Source organism: Convolutriloba macropyga, chromosome 4 (assembly GCF_964194025.1).
Source record: "Convolutriloba macropyga chromosome 4, txConMacr16.3, whole genome shotgun sequence".
NCBI lineage: Eukaryota > Metazoa > Xenacoelomorpha > Acoela > Convolutidae > Convolutriloba > Convolutriloba macropyga.
In genome coordinates this window covers 8,544,114-8,564,379 of record NC_134471.1, presented here as the reverse complement: position 1 = coordinate 8,564,379, position 20,266 = coordinate 8,544,114, and the positions used below count along the sequence as shown (strand labels likewise).

The window sequence follows — 20,266 nt, the reverse complement described above, 5'->3', positions numbered from 1 at the left end:
TAAATATTTCACGTGCAGAATTGACTTTGACATCCTGTTTCACTGGCACTTCACCGATAAATAACCAACAACAACCATAACCCCTCTTCGCTTCGTAAAAACATCACATAAATTAGGCTAACCTCGGCGTAGAGGTTTATAGCCTCAAAAACAATTCTACAAAACACCTAACTACAATCATTAAATAGCCAAATGGATGAAAACAGCTAAGAGCTGTTTTAAAAACGCTTACTTATATTTTTTCAAAATCAAAAATCATTGACTAGAGACGAGGCGCATAAACAGAAAATCTCTCTTAATCAGAAAAAAAATTGGGAATGCCAGATTTACTCAACGCCTGTTTACAATAAAGACGCTGCCAACACAGAGAGACACTTCCGAGTAGTAAAGACAAACAAGATTCAATTAATTGTTAAGAACATTCATTGAGAGCAATTTAAAGTAATTTGTACATTATGGTTATCACTACATGTACTGATCAGAGAGAGAATGTACACAACCGCATCTGTGTGTCATAACATTTCAGTAGTGAATTATTGAATTTCCATTATGATTTTCAGGGTGACCGGACAGTAGATCGAAAACAGAAAAATTGGGACAATAGATCGAAAATTAATTTCTATTCTTATTGGTTCAAATTAAGCATTATTTGCGAGCTGCAATATATTTACCACATTATGGCCATGCCTCGCGAGCCATGGCCATGCCTTAGCGGCCCGTGGGACTTGATAAGAATCTATCACAACCGAAAAAAATATCACAACAGAACTGTATAATAAGTGAGCGCTCAAATCTGATTGGTCAATAAGCAACTTGAATAATTTAATTTTGGATCTTGTCCCAATTTTCGCTTTCGACCTGTTGTCTTTCGATCTATTGTCCTAGCACCGATTTTCATTACTGATTTACTCTGGGACTAGGGTACGGGCAGTATAAATTTCTACGTCGGAAGAATTGCGCGGTCTACGTCAATCGCTGACTTACCTCCACATGTTTCCCGACATGTTTGAATGGCTGTTTGGGCACATGATGTAACAACTGCTTTAGCTCCGCAGGACAACACATGCAAATGACGACCAGCAACTTCATCCTATAGGAAAAGGAAAACATACCCGGCAGATTGCCGGAAAATAGCCGCCGTTGATTCCAATAAGCATGATTGGGATTGAACGAATAGAATATATTGAAAAAAAAAGATTTTTGTACAAAAATATTTTTTAAGTCCGATTTATTTTGATGGCATTTTGTAGTTGAACATACTTCTGTTTCTTAGAGAGAGGCTACAGGGGCTACTATCAACACCAATAAGCACTAGAGGTGGTAACTAAGACTTACAGGAACGACGTTCAAATAGCGGGCATCTAAAATTGGGCTTTATGGGTTTATCCCGTTTCTATTTCTGACTTCAATTTTTTATACCGACTCTGTTCATTTTGAATTGCTTTGCTGAGCAACTGATGTTCAAATTCATTTTAAGCAGAATGAGAGAAGAGAGAAACTAGCCCGAAGAAGTCAAAAAGATTTCACGCAAAAAGTCGAAAAAGCGGCAAAATGGTAAAGCGAAAAAAAGTTTGACGAAGTAAAAAAAAAATACGAGCGCAATAATAGCCGGCTGAGAAGATGAGGGCGGCTATTAATAACAATAAGCATTAGAGAGAGGTAACTAATACTTATAGGAACGACATTCAAATAGCGGGCATCTAAAATTGGGCTTTATGGGTTTATCCCGTTTCTATTTCTGACTTCAATTTTTTCTACTGACTCTGTTCATTTTGAATTGCTTTGCTGAGCAACTGATGTTCAAAATCACTTTTAGCAGAATGAGAGAAGAGAGAAACTAGCCTAGAGAAGTCAAAAAGATTTCACGCAAAATGTTGAAAAGGCGGCAAAATGAGGTAAAGCGAAACATTTTTTTATTCGACGAAGTAAAAAAAAAAATAGGAGCGCTATAATAGCCGGCTGAGAAGATGAGGGCGGCTATTAATAAAGATAACGGCCTAACGTCGGACGATTTGCTCTCAAGTGGCGCATTAGGGGTGCAGGTCCTATTTAGGGGATGAGCGAAGTGGGGTGTGTGGGTGAAGGGTCTTCAACGCCATAGCAAAAATTGTCCCTCACAGTATGATTTTTGAGTTCTCAGCGCCTTTATTATTTGTACACTTAGCAACTAGTAAAGCGCTAAGAGAGCCGCTCAGCAACTCAATTCCCTTCAACAAGTAACGGTTTTCCCGTTTTTGAGGTAGAAAAGTCAAATGGTCAGACCAAAAAACGCTGACAAAAAGCACGCAAAATTGCATAAAAAGACCAGCACGACTAATATAATAGCTGCGAACTTCGTTTGAGAGCAACTAAATATTGTAAGTTTGAAATAATGTTTTGGTTGTCAAAGATTTAGAGTTCTGTTTTAGTCAAAGTCTGACATATATTACCTCAACTAGACTGTAATTAAACAGCTGTCGAAGGAAAGTAGCATCAATAACAAAAATTTGCTTTATTCTATGATCGCATATTATTCTTGCTTGATTCACTTATCGGTACAGTAAACAATTGAAAAAAAGGTCACATTAAATTTTTTCAACTTGCAGGCATGCACCGTTGAAGAATGAAACAGACTTAATTTGGGTTCATTTCTCAAAAAGTGTTAATTTGGGTTCAATTCTCCTAACCTTTTCCTCCAGTTCGCCTTTCACATTGGCTTTCAAGTTCTCGTGGAAATGTTCAAACAACACTCGCGAGAATCTCTCATACACAAAAAATTTGGCAAAATTCGGTACCAAGCGCATCAGCTGTGTCGGGTACTCAATGATAGGGGTCTCCGTTTTGTCATTCTGTTCCGAAAAGAACTGACGACGTTGACTTGAGAATCGAAGAGCGATCACTAGAGCACAGCGCATGTTAGCCACTGAGATTCCAACAATAGCAACTCTCCCCATCAATAATGCTCCAAGGCTGGCGGATAAACGTTTCTCCGCGTCTCTAAAGCACAAAAAGGATTTTTTAATTCTATGCACAGTACTGCCTGTTTTCACAAAATTTGACTTTAAATGGTGTCAAAGATGAAAACAATCTAGTAAAGTTGGATGAATTACTCCCAAACGACTGGGAAGGGGGTTTGGCTGTACCGCTAGCTAGCTTAAGCTAAACAACAAGCAAAACTCTCAGAGCAGTGAAGTGACATAATGCCATCGGTTTTGACCAGTTTAAACAAGTTCAAATTTTGGTCGTACGAAAAACAGCATTAAAAAAGACTATCAAGAATAATTATAATAAACTATTAGGAACTATAAAGACTAAAGGCTATCAAGTCAAAATTACTATGAACTTTGAGATATATTCATAAATTTGAAATTCAATGCTTCAATCAATAACGTGTTAAGATAATTCGAAATAGCATATCATATTCACAAACATAAACGGACCATAGTCTGACATGACAAATTGCTCTCGAACGACATGCGCGAGGCATTTTATTAACTTTTTATGGATGCAAGAAATTCCACCCACGAAGGGGTTCGGATCCCCAACCTCCACCGTATTAACCTGAATCGTGAACCACTCGGCTATCAGGGCCTTGCGATAACTTACCTTACAATCGCTTTTGTTTGATGCTTAATTTCTAAATAAGAGCAATTCTAAATAAGTCATGGAAAAATCAAAAAGTCAAGTGCGAAAAAGTCAATCGAGAAATGAAATCGAAAGAACGTTAACAAAACCGTCAAGCGAAAATTTTGCAAATCATAGCTGAAAGAATTCTGCAAGCGTCTCAATGCGTCCGAAGTTCAAAATCATTACTTGAGCCGAAACGATTATATTTTGTCTTGAAACTTTTGTTTGTTACATCACCAGATTTCATCAAAATATTTGATAAAAATTTACATCCCTTACACAATAAGAAATATTTGAGAATTGTCTTCATTGCAACAAGCTAAATTATAAATAATTAAGATATCATTCAGAAAAGATACAAAAAAAAAGCAGCACATAACTAACTCTTGCTCTTAAATCTTGCAAACAAAATTTTGTATTATTAAAAAACACATCTCGTAACGTTGACAATTTGGCCACAACTCTTAGAAGGTACAAATACTGATAGGGTATAAAACTCACCGGGGTTGAAAATTGTCAGGAAAAAATTATGATCTTTAAAATTTAGAATTCCGCTACCAAAAACACAAATTGTGAACCCATAAGGCACATAATTTTCGTAGACGCTGAACTAAATTATTCAGAAAACCGAAACTAAAATCTAAAACAAGGGAACACTAAATTGTTTTGGCGTTACGGTTATTAAGACAAAAAGTTTATTTCTCTTCAAAACTATTGCAAAATGCAAATTAATCAAGAAAATGACAAAAGAAACAGGCTAGTACTTGAAGTCAAAAAATCGATTATTATTAAAACCAAGCCCAAAGAATACTCTCAGAAAACATATTCTAGTCAAAACTCAAAATTCAGTAAATTCTCAGATCTGCATTATATTGATTGAACTGAACTGAAAACCAAAAATGAAAATCTAAACAAATCAGAGAGTGAAAATTATACGTCTTAAGAGAACGATACATGCTAGACAGTAGAGAATGCGTACACGGTATAAAAACAAAGAAAACAAGACTACGCAATTTTTGAAAGTTAGAAACCAAACAAAAAATATTTAAGTATAAAAACTAACAATCCGTCTAACATTCGACAAATTCCTTCAATTTATTTCGCGGACTGCACCCTAGATACGTCTTTCTTAATGGGTGCAAAACCTACCAGAGAAGGAAAGGAACTCACGAGTAATCGAGAAAGCGTTAACTACACAGAATTAAACAAAAGAGGTCAATTTGAGAGTGAGGTAAGTCACATGTGACCAAGAACTTAATCACGCGAATTAACAAAAAATTATCTCCACTTAAAATGAAAAATGACGTCACACACGCAAATCGGTCGAAATAGCATGAACGAATGAACAAAAAGCAGATTTTAAGAAATTGTTACGTCACATGGCCGTAACAAAAATTTTGACGAATAAAAAAACGTAACAGGACAGGTCCCGACACAATTAAAAGAACTTTCATTGACTAAACAACAGCAATTTGACCCAGAATGGATTGGGAAAACTTCTGGGCTAATTTCGTTCCCTTTTTCTCACTACGCATTAAAATTAGAACGAGAAAATTTTACGCCGCAAAACCACTCGCTTTTTCGCTCTACTTCCTGTTTCGGCGTGACCAAATTCATCACTTCAATTTTCCTTCAACAATCATGAAAATGTGTGAGATGGTCTTTAAAAACACCTCCCCAATACAATTCGATTTCTTTGAATTGTAAAAAAACCAAAAGAAGACTAATAGTAGCCTCAGCTATCGCTTAGCGGCTATTAAAAACATAACCGACTAAACGTCGGAAGAATTGCTCTCGAACGACTAGTGGGAGCTCTAATCAATTACAGCCTGCTTTAGTCGTGGGGGAGGGAGGGGGAGCCTCAATGGGATTAAGAAGTTCAATAGTGGCCTTCAAAAAACCACATTAGAGGTTAACATATACCACTATTAAGATTTAAAGTAAAAAATGGCATCAGTTTTGGCGCATTTTTCATTTGACTTTTAGTAATAAAATGCCGCCAATTGAATTCAGCTGCTTGAAACTGTGAATGAGAGAGAAGTTCAGATCACGCGAAACGCAAAAAGTCAAGGGCGTAAAAGTTACTTGAAAAGTCAAGCAAAAATTTTGCATAAAAAAGACACATACGTTTACAATAATTGCTATGAACTTCGTTCAAGAGCAATTTAAAGTTTAGAATAATTGTTTCAAAATTCATTCTAGAGCAATTAAAATCATTATTTAGTTTTCGAGGGATGGAAAATTACGCACCCATATCGCTCAGAAACATATCTAGCTCAGAAAAAATTTCATTCACACGGCAATCTTACTCAGTTTATCGTTTAGCTCAAAAGGCCGGTTGAACCAAAACGTAATTCAGTTAAAAAAAATCTAAAGAACACCAATAAAATACTACTCTTTTAGTCGTATAAAGATGTTTACATGTTTGCAATAATTGGTTCAATTTTCCTTCGCGAGCAATGAATAAACGTTCAAATCAATGAAAAGGACATACGAGGAAACGTCGCAAAAGTGCTTTCAAATGTTTTCAGGTATTAGAGGCTTCTAATTTCAGTATTACAGGAATTATCATTGCCAACTCACAATTATAATTTTGCTGGTGTATTGAAAAGTCGCCAATTGAGTTAAAACTACTGAAAAATTTCAAAGCGGTCAAGAATGCGATTCAAAATTTCAAGCACAAGAAAAAATTACAAAAAATGTTTCGCAGCAATTAAATCACATTTTTTGGGCTATGGCCAGATATAGGGAACCTTATTTTCAACTTCCCATAAATAAAATTTCCGTCCAACAAACTTATGCGAGCAAGGCACAAAATTGGCCGCAGGGTACGATTTGAACAAACTTTTTGAAAATGCCAAAAAAGTGATTCCGAACAAATTCAAAATGTAACAGACTAATGATAAAACGGACTAATTTCTGTCAAATAACAGGCGCGGTCCGGATACTTTTTTACCAACTCTTTCAATGGTGGTGGGGAGGGCGGTGAGAAGTGGAGGTTAGGGGTGGTGGTGGGGGGCAGTAAGGTGTCAAACATCAAGAAAAACCCTTCAAACCATGAATCTATTCCTCGACAATTTGATCACATACTTAAAGACTAGCAAAAAGCAAGGCTCCAAGAGAGTCCAATCACTCTAAAGTGATTGGGTCCTTAGCACTGAAAGCAGTAAAAGAAGAATACAAACTCTGAATAATGAGTACCCAATAAAGCATCTAGCAGAAAACATTTCTCTTCAAGAACTCGCGGGCGTTGATTGTGAGCTTATTTTAAAATTGAACAAATTAAAACCTCCAGCACCCATGTAGTTAGTCAACATTATAGTAAATTGAAATATGCTCCAAGATAGAAAGGAACAAATTATGTGGTAGTTTATCAGATAAACTTGCATATTGGTTGGAAATATTTTTTTCAAAACAGTAATCTGTTTCAAGGTGAAAAACTAATTTTGCATTTATGTTGTCCTCTGTGCTTCAGCTCAGCTATCTATTCAACGATATTAAGCAGGCTAGAAAACCTGAAGCCCTCATCTGAAGCCTCAAAACTAGATTCAAATTTTGAATTTTTGCAATATAAAAGCTAACAAACATTAATATGAAATATTTCAAAAGTTTGTAGTTTCGATCAACTAATGACTACTGTAATCACTGAGGTTTAAGAAGCCTAAACGCCTTATGTTTTTCTTAACTCTTCTCTTTTACTGTCCATCCAGGTTGATTTGAATATATTGGAGTCTCTACACCACTGTCCCTGCTTTGCAGGGGGTCTTCGGCCATCGTGTCCTTACGGAATTCTTAAGTGGCAAGATCTCAAGTAGAAAGGACCTCTAGTGAGATCCAGCACTTTTACCTCTTCAGTATATTATGACCATTTGTGTAGCTCTTCAGAAGGGACGCTGTTCTGCTTCATTTTTATGATTAACATCAACAAAAAATGATGTACATTCCTCCGCAAGAAAAGCGATATGACAGCTATAGAACTTATCATGGCTAGATAAGTTAACTCCATAAAAAGCATAAAATTTTTAGTTTTCACATTTCTGTTGAAAAACTTGTCGCAGAAAATTTGATTGAGTAATAATTACAGCGAAAAAAAATTCTAGGGCCATTCTTCAAAGGAAACTATAAAGAATCAGTTTAAACTAAAACGTCCGAAATAACATCCTCTAGCGCGATAACTTCCGAAAACAGACATCTTGCCAACTATTTGTATAATGGGATGCTCAAAACCACACACTGAAAGCCGTTGCTGATGTTCAAATGAGCAAAAAAAATGCAATAACTATTTTAAAACACAAATTCCCTGTTTTTAAAAAGTAGCCGGCAGATTGTCAGAATAGCTGCGGAATAGAGCTGCGTGCCATATAAAATAGATAGTAACCGAAATATAAGTGGAAAAAGTTACCGATATCGCTCAAAAAATTATGTAAAAACAATCAGTGACAAATTAAAAAGGCTTGTTGAAGTTCACTCCGGGAAAGCTTTTATTAGGACCTCAAACTAATTCAACTTAAACTCAACTTTTAAAGTGCAAAAGTCATTTTATTGAGTGAGGTAAGTCACGTATGATCAAAATCTAATCACTTAACTGACTAAAAAAACGTTCACTATAAAGAGTGAGCAATGGCGTAACACGCGCAACTGCAGTTAGTTCAGAAAATTTGACTTTTTCAGCTTTGCGGAGTGAACAAATGTAAAACGAAAAAAGCGTCAGATGACTAAACAAAACATAGCAGGTCCTGACCTCCAATTTAAAGACTTTTCATTGACTAAGCGAAAAACTAGATCTCAAATGGACAGTGATTGGTTTGAAAAAACAATTTAGAACAAAATCCGATGGAAAAAAATGAAAAAAAAAACAGTAAAACTCGAAACAGTAAAAGTCTAATTGCCGCATGTGAGCAAAAAATCAACCAAGAAAGCGAAATTTTGTTCAAACACCGTTTTCTCACTCTACTTTAAAGTACAAAAACAATTTACGCCACAAAAACTCGGTTTTTCGCTCCACTTCCTGTTTCGGCGTGACCAAAATAACTACTTCAATTTTTTTACTTCAAAGATCAATAAAATCAAGACAACGCCCAAATACAATTCAAATACTTTGAATTGTAAAAAAAACCAAGGACACCGAAATATATCTCCATTCAGCTCATAGCTTCGCAGCTATAAAAAGAACACCGTTAAACACAAAAATGAGGAAGCCATTATAAAGCAGCTTCAGAAAACACTCTTAAACAGCGGTACCATATCGCCATCAAGGAACAAACTCATGAAAACGTTTTCTCCGCTTCGTGACTATGATGGATTGAAGATATCCATAAATATAAATGGTAAATGAAGTCAGCTTTCCCGCCATGCAACAAATTTGATCTTGTGCAGGGTAAATAGCGCCCTGGACATTCAATCATTATAAATAAAGTTCACCAATAAAATCAAACGAAAAAAGAATTGAGTCGATAAGTGAGTGCAACAACACTAAATCTACTCCCATGAAATTTAATAGTTTTGATCAAAACATGCTACTAACGTTTACGCAAATTCACCATTACCAAAGATTTTTATCGATAACCATTTCTGTTTTGTACGAAAAGATTGGTCATCCTAGCCAATGTCTGAAAACAGAAACATTACCGCCAATTACTTTAAAGAGTAAAGATAACGAATATAATCATAAATCAACTAACTTCGGATCATTTGCTCTCGAAAGACGGGCAGGGCTATTTAATTTAGAGGGGCGTAGCTTAAAATGTTCTATGCGTGCAAAAAATTAACCAGCTGGGGTTCGCACCCCAACCTCCAAGTTGGCAGCCTGACATCTTAACCACTCAAAAAATTCGGGTCTTTCCCATTATAGCCCCCCCCCCCAGCTTAGTGGGCATGTAACCTATAGCCCCCCCCTCCCAGATGAAAATTCATAACCACCTCTTTAACACAAAATCGGAAATCGATGTAGGCGAGCCACTGAAATTAATAACCACTTCTTTAACACAAAATCAAAAATCTTTGTAGGCGAGCCGCCGGATGATGACATGGGCTTGCCCATTATAATTGATTTTAGTTGACTTCTCATAACCGCATTTCTGCTGCTACAGAGATAATACGAAATGGCTCCTATGAACTTAATGAAAATTGTAGAAACCTGTAAACATAAATGGGAAACAATAGCGCTCTTTCAGGAGTATGATATAATCATTCGATACTGGAACAAAACAAAAACTTGTAACCAACAATTGTAAGCATAAATGATGAATTTAATTGTATGCTATAACTTGATTTTTTGGGGGACTATAATTTTCTGGGGGGGGGGGGGGGGCTATAATGGGAAAGACCCAAAAATTCAAGGAGCTAAAAGTTAATCGAAAAGTTAATTTGCCAAAAAATTTGCATAAAAAGACGCACTACGATAATTAGGCCAACCTGCGCGAAAACAAAATGTTATGGCAAACGGTCCCGAAAACCCTGGTACTATTGTTTATGAATGTCCAATGTGAAAAAGTAGAAATGACAGACACCCCTGCAACAAAATTACAAAGAAGTCCGATAGAAAAGTATCACTAATCGCGCAACGCCCAGTTTCTATTACTCAGCAAACATGAACTCGATTTGCTTCCAAAAACGCCGACATCTTGCAACGTTAGCCCAACTACGGTGCTTTTTTAAGCCCTGAGATCAAATTTCATCTCGGCTGTGACTATGTTTGCCAAAAACGGTCTTTAAAGCCTTGTAAAAAAGATGTTAAAGCCTTGTTACAATGTTTACATACAAGCCAAACATGATGCGTATTGCGTCAACAATGAATTACTATAGGAGGATTACATAATAACTTTATGAGGGTTAACACCTCCCTTCGATTTCAATGACTGCCCAAGAACATATTCGGTTCGGTGTAGCAAACAGTAATGAGCAAACGGGACTAAACAAGCACCACTGTCTAGAATATATCTGCCCATGTTCAAATTCGTGTCTCGGAAATAACACTTTGCCTCCAAAATTACAAATTGACTGAAATTTAGCTGTGGCTCTTATGGTTTGCAATGGTGGTCAAAAACGTATCACGTAATTTAAAATTTCTGTAACTAGGACCAAATTTCAGCAATATTTCAGATAATGCATGGCTCAAAGATGAATATCTTTGTAGGTCAAAACCAACAACTTCGTCGAAGTCTTGAACTATTACGTAATCGGCGACTAATGCCACTTTTATGACGCAATAGCTCAAGGCAACTTGCCTTATGTGATGAAATCTGAAAAACAAATCCTGATCACGTGTTTGATTGGGCAGCAATGAAACTTCGTAGCGTTGCACAAACCCTTGCTCTTCGTAAAAATCGAATACTTTACTCAGTTCATTCGTGAAACCGCTAACGTAATAATTCACAGGTTTGAATACCGGAATATACACTAGATACGCCTATCATTTTGTTGTACTCCATGTACTCGGCCATTCTCGCCGAGGAAACTGCTGCAATTTTATTCGCTACAGCTGGGGCACAAATAACAAACTTCTGACGTGCATCTTGTAATGGCTGACTTCTAACCATTTTTTTAAAAAAAACCCTAACTCAAATAAACTGAAAATAAGCGACTAACGTCGGTAGAATTGCTCTCAAACGACTACTGAGCAGTTAGCTTCGTTAGTAGCTACCTGTGCGGCTTAGGGAGGCTGGGGGAGTGGCAGAGAGTGAAGGGGGCTGACAAAAACTGGTGAATCGCATACTCAGCGACTAGTGAGCCCCTCCGGGGCTTCACCTGTTTTCGGGCTTCAGAAAGTCAAAATGGTCTTCAAAAAGTCAAAATGGTCAGCCAAAAAAACTTTCAACGGGAAATCGCAGAAAAGACCGCAGCCTGACATAATTGCTACAAACTTCGTTTGAGCTCAATTAAAAATAAAACTATTTTTCATCAAAAGGTTTACAAAACTTAAAATTGTGCTATTGCTAAACAAAACAATGTCAAATAGTTCGATGTTGACTTAATATCAGATCAACTGTATAGAAGGTTACTATGGATATTCAAATGTTCACCAATCACTTTGGTCACCAACAAAGCGAACACCTGTTAGAGCATAAATCAACAAAAATCTATCACTATACTATAGGAATCAATTTTAGCCATTGAATGCCTCGATCTTACGAAAGAGCAGTATACCAGATCCCCCAAAAACCACCCCGGAGTTTAAAAAAATCCCAAGATCACTTAGCTGAAATGTAGGATTGAGGGAAAGTTCCGCAAGAACAATTGAGCTCCAATATTTATGACAAACTCGCAACATCAAATTAGCGCAAATTCCGAATCATGTCAATGAATTATGTCAAAAAAGCCCGTTTGGCTGTTTAGTAAAGTCCGCTGAAGATATGTGCTAAGAAAGTACAAGCACATGAATTAAAAGCTACAAAACATGAGCTGTATTTGTTGCCCCGGGTTGACCACCATAAAAGATTCTTGGAAACCATACGTAAGACATGTATGGTTGTATGGCTTCTTTGATACCATACATAAGACCATACAAAAATTTCAAGGTGATCTCAAATGACGTTTTTTGGACCATGTAGAACAACAAATATATCGTACTTGCCATTGGCCTTCAACAAAAAAAATTTTTTTTCTATGGTGCCTTGGATACCATATCCAAGACCATAGACTTTTATGGCCCATCCAAGATCATAAAACTTTTTTTGTGCAACATCTCTTTTTGACACAAAAATGATTTTAACATTGTCCTATGCGGATTTCAGACGATAAAAATGGAGATTTAAATATTTTCTTGTGAAAAAAATTTTATGGCGTCTTGGATACCATATCCAAGACCATAGACTTTTATGGCCCATCCAAGATCATAAAACTTTTTTTTGTGCAGCATCTTTTTTTTGGCAAAAACTGATTTTAATAACCTCCTATGCGGGTTACAAGCGATTGAAATGGAGATTTGAAAATTACTTGTGAAAATTTTTATGGTGTTTTCGATACCATATTCAAGACTATAGACTGATATGGCCCATCCAAGATCATTAAACTTATTTTGTACAACCTAAACTTTGTCTCAAAAATTTTTATCACCGCACCCTATGCGGGTTTCAGGCAAACAACTTGAAAGTCCAAGACAAACTCATGAATAATAATTTATGGTTTCTTGGATATCATCTCCAAGACCATATACTTTTACGGCTCATTCAATATCATAAAATTATCTTCCAAAAGCTTTTAATAAAATCGATGCCAATTTTCGGATATTTTGCCATTTTTGCGTCAATTTTGCTTTAATTTCTGTGATCAACCATGCATTCAGTATTAGCTGAGCTGTTCTTAGACCTTGGTTAACCTATTCAGCATGTTAATTCGATTAAATTCAAAATTTTCCGTTTTTTTTTGTTTTTGTAGTTGGAGTGTTTAAATTTCAATGATACGTCCTTCTCCCTATTTAATTTGCTTTTTCTACATCTGTTTCTGTCCGTGAAGCCAGTTTTAATGATGGTTATTGTTAATTCAACAATTTTTCATTTCTGACAATTTCAACAAATTTCTGTGTGTGTGTGTTGTTTTTTTTGTCAAACTAATCAAAATATCATAGCCTCCATGGCGAGGTGGGAATTTGTTCCCGCCTCCCCATGAACACTTGCAGTGACAAAAAATTATTGAGTGGACCTAAGCTACTCTCACAAACACGTTAGCATGGCTGTTCTACTCAGCTATACTTGATCTCTGCAGAACTGGGTCTCTGGTTCTAGCTCAAAAAAAGAGGTACACTTCAGTAAATTGCTGATATCTTCCGCATTTTTCTGATGCTGTAATTTTCTTGTTTTTGCTGTTTAGGTGCTGTCCTAAGTCGTCGTGGTGAAAATTATTCATTGTTAAATTTTAAAAAGTCACCAATAATATGATTTTGGTGTTCTCCAAAAACGGGTACCCCAGAAAACCACAACGAACCTAGATATTTTGGTTTCTTGGATTCCCCTTTTATTATGGAGGATCCCCACATATATTTTTAGTTTGATTTTGTGGAGTTGAATTGGTCAATTTTTGCTCTGTATGCGCCGAACCTCGATTTTCGGCCATGTTCGGCTAATTCGGCGGTGACATAAAGTTGAATTTTTTTTGTCAGGATTAAACATTTTAGTGTTTTAGAATGCTCAATTAATGGGGAGTATCACTATATACTTAATGTACTATTTTTTCACACGTTTTGATGGTGCATTTTAGCGATACCTGAAACTTGGTATTCAAAATAGGTCATTTGACCAAATGAAAGAATTTTTTTTCAATTGATCAAGTTATCGGGCATGCTTTTTGTGTTTTCTGAACAGTATTTAAGTTCTTGAAGCTATTTGTATCAATAATGGGGTTAACTCAACAATTTTTCATTTTTCACGATTTCATCAAGTTTCTGTGGATGTTGTTTTATGTCAAAACACACAAAAAATCATAACCTTCATGGTGAGGTGGGAAATTTTTTCCCATCTCCCCATGAAGGTTTTCGGTGATCCAGAACGTTGAAGTGCACCAGAATCACAACCACAATTACGCCGTCAACTCTGTTTCACGTTGTTTTACGTCAGTTCCGGAGATTTTGGGCTTTGCTTTTAGCCCAAAAAATGGAAGTATTTTGTTATTATCTGCTAAAGTTGTTAATATCAGTCGGACCAAATTAAACGGGAGTAGTCGCATTTTATGAACACTAAACCCTTCCTGCTTGCAGTCTCTAGTTGGTTTCTCAAATCGTCCTCATCAAAAACTTATTAATGTTTAAATTTGAAAAAAAAGTCGAATTTTCGGGCTTTGTTGAGTGACCCAATTTTGGTTACAACCAAGCACAAGCTTTACTCAACAAATCTTAGTGTTTTACAGTCCTCAGTTAAAGGAGAGTATCCCCATATAAATTTTGCATCGTAGTTTTGGGAATTGAGATAGTCAATTTTGGCTCTGAATCTGGTGACCTCGCTTTTTTGGTCAATTACCAATTTTGTTACGAGCTGATTGTTTCGGGATTAATATTTTCTTTCAATTTATTTTGATCTTTTGTTTCAATCACAGGCTTCTAGGAAAAGAAAGCCAGGTAAATAAGAATAGTTGCAACAGATATGCAAGCAAAATCTGCTTTTGCGGAGGAAACAACTTGCTTTATCACATTGAGAAAGGAACTTAAGTTTGTACTTTTTCGAATTTCCAATTCAATTTTTGACCAAAACGAGCGATTTTTGGCATAATTTGTTTCTCTTAGGACATTCTTTTCTGGAATGGCTGGGTCACAGTCCTGAAGATAGTCTCCAGAACAGTTATTCAATGTTGAAAGCGGAAAAACAAAATTTTTTCTCAAATTTTATGGCTTAGTGGTGTTTTGGGCAATTGAACAACTTTTTGGGCGTGCGTTTTGTGTTTTCTAGACACTATTTAAGTTGTTGAAGCTAATTGTATCAAATAATCGGATTAATTCAACAATTTTTCTTTTTTCACGATTTCATCAAATTTCTGTGGATGTTGTTTTATGTAAAAACACACAAAACATCATAACCTTCATGGTGAGGTGGGAAATTTTTTCCCACCTCACGATGAAGGTTTGCCTTGACCTAGAACGTGGAAGTGGACCAGAATTACACCCACAAATACGCCGGGAACGCTGTTTCACGTTGTTTTACGTCGGTTCCGGAGATCTGGGGCTTCGATTTTAGCCCAAAAAATGGGGTACAGAACAGTATTTTGTTAATATCTGCTAAAGTACTGGACCAAATTAAACGGGAGTGGTCGCATTTTGTTAACAATGAATCCGTCTTGCTTGCAGTGTTTGGTTAATTTCTCAAATCGTCCTAATCAAAAAGTTATTAATGTTTAAAGTTGAAAAAAGTCGAATTTTCGGGCTATCTTGAGTCACCCAAATTTCGGTACAACAAAGCCCGCGATTTACCCAACAAATGTAAGTGTTTTAGAATCCTCAGTTAGTGGGGATTATCCCCATATATATTTTCCATAGCGTTTTACGGAATTGTTATAGTCAAATTTGGCTCTGAAGTCGGGTCACCTCGCTTTTTGGGTCATTTGGCAGGGTACCTACTTTTTGCTATAACTTCTTCTAGACTGCACCGATTGGGCTCATTTTTTAATATAATGCGTATCTCAAGCAGTGCTACAAACTTGTTTAAGCGGGTTTATTTTTGTTCCGCCGTTCTAGAGAAAATGGCCAGTAAACTTGGCCTTGGTTTTAGCCCCAGAAGCGGTTGACACCCTCCGGTTGACACCATTGACACCTTGAAGCTTTGAACTGTATTACAAAAATTAGTGTTTTGAACAGCCCGTTTAATGTAGGTTCCGAATATGTATACTTTATATAGCGGTTTCTCAAGTTTAGATCTTCAATTTTGGCTCTGCAGCCGGAGTACTCTGCTTTTTTTGGTCATTTGGTACGGTACCTTTACTTTGCAATAACTCGTTGTAGAGTGAACCGATTTTGATGAAACTTTTTTTGTTAAACCCAGCTTGAGCTAAACTTTGTTTTGATATAGGTGTCGTTTCGTTTCGATCAGCCGTTTTCGAGAAATTGGCCAGGACAGGTACCCAGTTTTTTACCTGCTGAAGCAGGGTACCGGTACCTACAGAGCTCTGTCACATCACCTATAATGCGATTTAAAGCTTGTTTATTGGCCCGTTAGATTCGCCTGATAATGTGAATTGTTGCCATATATATTTTACATGTCGTTTTATGTAGTTCAGAAGGTCAATTTTAGCTCTGAATGTGGTGTATCATCTCATCTAAGGTCATTTGGTACGGTACATATTTTTTGCTCTAACTCCTCGAAGAGTGCACCGATTGGGCTCATTTTTTGATAAGATGCGTATCTCAAGCAGTGCTTCAAACTGTACCAAGGGCGTTTTTTTTTGTTCAGCCGTTTCCGAGAAATTGGCCAGGAAAGTTGACCTCAGTTTTGACCTACTGAGGAGAGAAACACTACCATGAATACAATATTAAACTTGTTATGTGTTGAATTTAGTGTGTCAGATTCCTGTGTTAGTGTGGAGTGTCCCAATATATATTTTGCAGGTGGTTATAATGAGTGGTTATTGTTATAGTACCAAAAATTTTTTTTATATTTATATACTATTATTCTAAGGTGAGGGCCTCGGGCCCCCATGAGGTGCACACCCCCCCTGCCCCGTTGAGACGCCGGTTAGTCGGTTTCCCCCGCTGGGATTTTGTGCACCTCATGTTGGGGACGTATCCCATGTGTATCTAGAGTGTAGGAGAAAAAGAATTTTTGCTATAGCTTGCCTAGAAAAAAGTTAGTTTTTCATTCGGAAATTTGCTATTATTTCAAATAAATAATTTGGATCTTTTCCATTTGTGAGCAATTCGTCAAAACTGCCATTGCAGCCCACTGCAACCAACTTTTACATGGCATTTTTGGTCAGGGGTTGTAATTCCTCAAAAGTCCTCCCATTACAGCCCAACTCCTACATCTTTGTAACCCCCCCCGACCAAATTACCCCCTCATTCTTACAAGGATCTTTTCCGTCTGTGCCCCCCCCAGTACGTTATGCGCCCTCCAGTTACAGAGCACGTGTCATTACATAGTAAAGCATTATGTAAAAATATTGCACGTGCATCGGGGGGTTGCAACTACTACTACTACTACTAAGCTGGGGGGGCACAAACGGAAAAGATCCAATAATTTTAAAAATAGGTGTTTTTCATCGGGTCAAGGAGTTGTCCAAATTGAACCAAACTCGGTATCGAGTATCCCATGGGTAATTAGATTGTAAAACAAAAAGAATTTTTGGTATAGCTTGCGTAGGAAAAAAGTTAGTTTTTCAATCGGAAATTTTGACTTATTCGCTTATTCTATTTTCAAAAAAATAGAAATTTTATCGGGTCAAGGAGTTGTTCAAAGTGAACCAAATTGATATCCCAGACTACCAGTACTATTTAGATTGTAATGCGAAAAGAATGGTCCGCTTAACGTTCCTAGCAAAAAAGTTAGTTTTTCATACCGAAATTTGCTATTATTTCAAATAAATAATTTTAAAAATAGGTATTTTTCATCGGGTCAAGGAGTTGTCCAAATTGAACCAAACTCGGTATCGAGTATCCCATGGGTAACTAGATTGTAAAACAAAAAGAATTTTTGGTATAGCTTGCGTAGGAAAAAAGTTAGTTTTTCAATCGGAAATTTCGACTTATTCTATTTTCAAAAAAATAGAAATTTTATCGGGTCAAGGAGTTGTTCAAAGTGAACCAAATTGATATCCCAGACTACCAGTACTATTTAGATTGTAATGCGAAAAGAATGGTCCGCTTAACGTTCCTAGCAAAAAAGTTAGTTTTTCATACCGAAATTTGCTATTATTTCAAATAAATAATTTTAAAAATAGGTCTTTTTCATCGGGTCAAGGAGTTGTCCAAATGGAACCAAACTCGGTATCGAGTATCCCATGGGTAACTAGATTGTAAAACAAAAAGAATTTTTGGTATAGCTTGCCTAGGAAAAAAGTTAGTTTTTCGTACGGAAATTTGCTATTATTTCAAATTGAGTAATTTTGAATATTTTTAAAAATAGGTCTTTTTGATTAGGTAATAGAGTGGTCGAAAGTGAACCAAACTCGGTATGCAGTTTTCCCTGTGTAGGTAGAGTGTAGGAGATAAAGAATTTTTGGTATAGCTTGCCTAGGAAAAAAGTTAGTTTTCCATACGGAAATATGCTATTATTTCAAATAAATAATTTTAAAATTAGGTCTTTTTCATCGGGTCAAGGAGTTGTCCAAATGGAACCAAACTCGGTATCGAGTATCCCTTGGGTAACTAGATTGTAAAACAAAAAGAATTTTTGGTATAGCTTGCCTAGGAAAAAAGTTAGTTTTTCATACGGAAATTTGCTATTATTTCAAATTGAGTAATTTTGAATATTTTTAAAAATAGGTCTTTTTGATTAGGCCATAGAGTGGTCGAAAGTGAACCAAACTCGGTATGCAGTTTCCCCTGTGTAGGTAGAGTGTAGGAGATAAAGAATTTTTGGTATAGCTTGCCTAGGAAAAAGTTAGTTTTTCATACGGAAATTTGCTATTATTTCAAATAAATAATTTTAAAAATAGGTCTTTTTCATCGGGTCAAGGAGTTGTCCAAATGGAACCAAACTCGGTATCGAGTATCCCATGGGTAACTAGATTGTAAAACAAAAAGAATTTTTGGTATAGCTTGCCTAGGAAAAAAGTTAGTTTTCCATACGGAAATTTGCTATTATTTCAAATAAAAAATTTTAAAAATAGGTCTTTTTCATCGGGTCAAGGAGTTGTCCAAATGGAACCAAACTAGGTATCGAGTATCCCATGGGTAACTAGATTGTAAAACAAAAAGAATTTTTGGTATAGCTTGCCTAGGAAAAAAGTTAGTTTTTCATACGGAAATTTGCTATTATTTCAAATAAATAATTTTAAAAATAGGTCTTTTTCATCGGGTCAAGGAGTTGTCCAAATGGAACCAAACTCGGTATCGAGTATCCCATGGGTAACTAGATTGTAAAACAAAAAGAATTTTTGGTATAGCTTGCCTAGGAAAAAAGTTAGTTTTTCATACGGAAATTTGCTATTATTTCAAATAAGTAATTTTGAATATTTTTAAAAAAAGGTCTTTTTGATTAGGTCATAGAGTGGTCGAAAGTGAACCAAACTCGGTATGCAGTTTCCCCTGTGTAGGTAGAGTGTAGGAGATCAAGAATTTTTGGAATAGCTTGCCTAGGAAAAAAGTTAGTTTTTCAATCGGAAATTTTGAGTTATTCGCTTATTCTATTTTCAAAAATATAGAAATTTCATCGGGTCAAGGAGTTGTCCAAATCGAACCAAATTCGGTATCGAGTATCCCATGGGTAACTAGATTGTAAAACAAAAAGAATTTTTGGAATAGCTTGCCTAGGAAAAAAGTTAGTTTTTCAATCGGAAATTTTGAGTTATTCGCTTATTCTATTTTCAAAAATATAGAAATTTCATCGGGTCAAGGAGTTGTCCAAATCGAACCAAACTCGGTATCGAGTATCCCATGGGTAACTAGATTGTAAAACAAAAAGAATTTTTGGAATAGCTTGCCTAGGAAAAAAGTTAGTTTTTCAATCGGAAGTTTTGACTTATTCGCTTATTCTATTTTCAAAAATATAGAAATTTCATCGGGTCAAGGAATTTATGTGTTTGAATTTTTTGTTGTTTTTTTCAGCTTAAGTTATGAGCTCTTCTTTCCTCTCAACTTACAAAATTCCAAAGATGAATCCAGGAGATTGCAAGGAGGAATGCCATCCTGTCAAAAAGGTAAAAAAAAAATTAAAATGTATTAAAAAATTGAGAGGGGTGCCTCAATGCCAACGGGTAATAGTTCGGGAAACAACCAGATTTTCCCGTTGGCATTGGTTGAGGGCTTTTGGATTTTTTGACTATAATTCAAAAAGAATGATCCGCCTAACGTTCCTAGAAAAAAGTTAGTTTTTCAATCGGAAGTTTTGACTTATTCGCTTATTCTATTTTCAAAACTATAGAAATTTTATCGGGTCAAGGAGTTGTTCAAATCGAACCAAACTGGGTATGGAGTATCCCATGTGTACCCAGATTATAAAACAAAAAGAATTTTTGCTATAACTTGCCTAGAAAAAAAGTTAGTTTTTCATACGGAAATTTGCGAATTTCGCGAATAACGAATTTT

General features: G+C 36.1%; 1 protein-coding gene across 1 annotated transcript in view; it reads right to left on the bottom strand.

Moving 5' to 3' along the window:
- Window positions 1-20,266, bottom strand: part of LOC142337447 (peroxisomal acyl-coenzyme A oxidase 3-like) — an 88,605-nt gene that overhangs the window by 14,784 nt on the left and 53,555 nt on the right. Inside the window, exons 6-7 of the mRNA XM_075386675.1 lie at window positions 2,667-2,976; window positions 985-1,090 (exon numbers count right to left, since the gene is read on the bottom strand). Coding sequence (XP_075242790.1) covers window positions 985-1,090; window positions 2,667-2,976 — 416 coding nt within the window. The remainder of the gene's footprint in view (window positions 1-984; window positions 1,091-2,666; window positions 2,977-20,266) is intronic.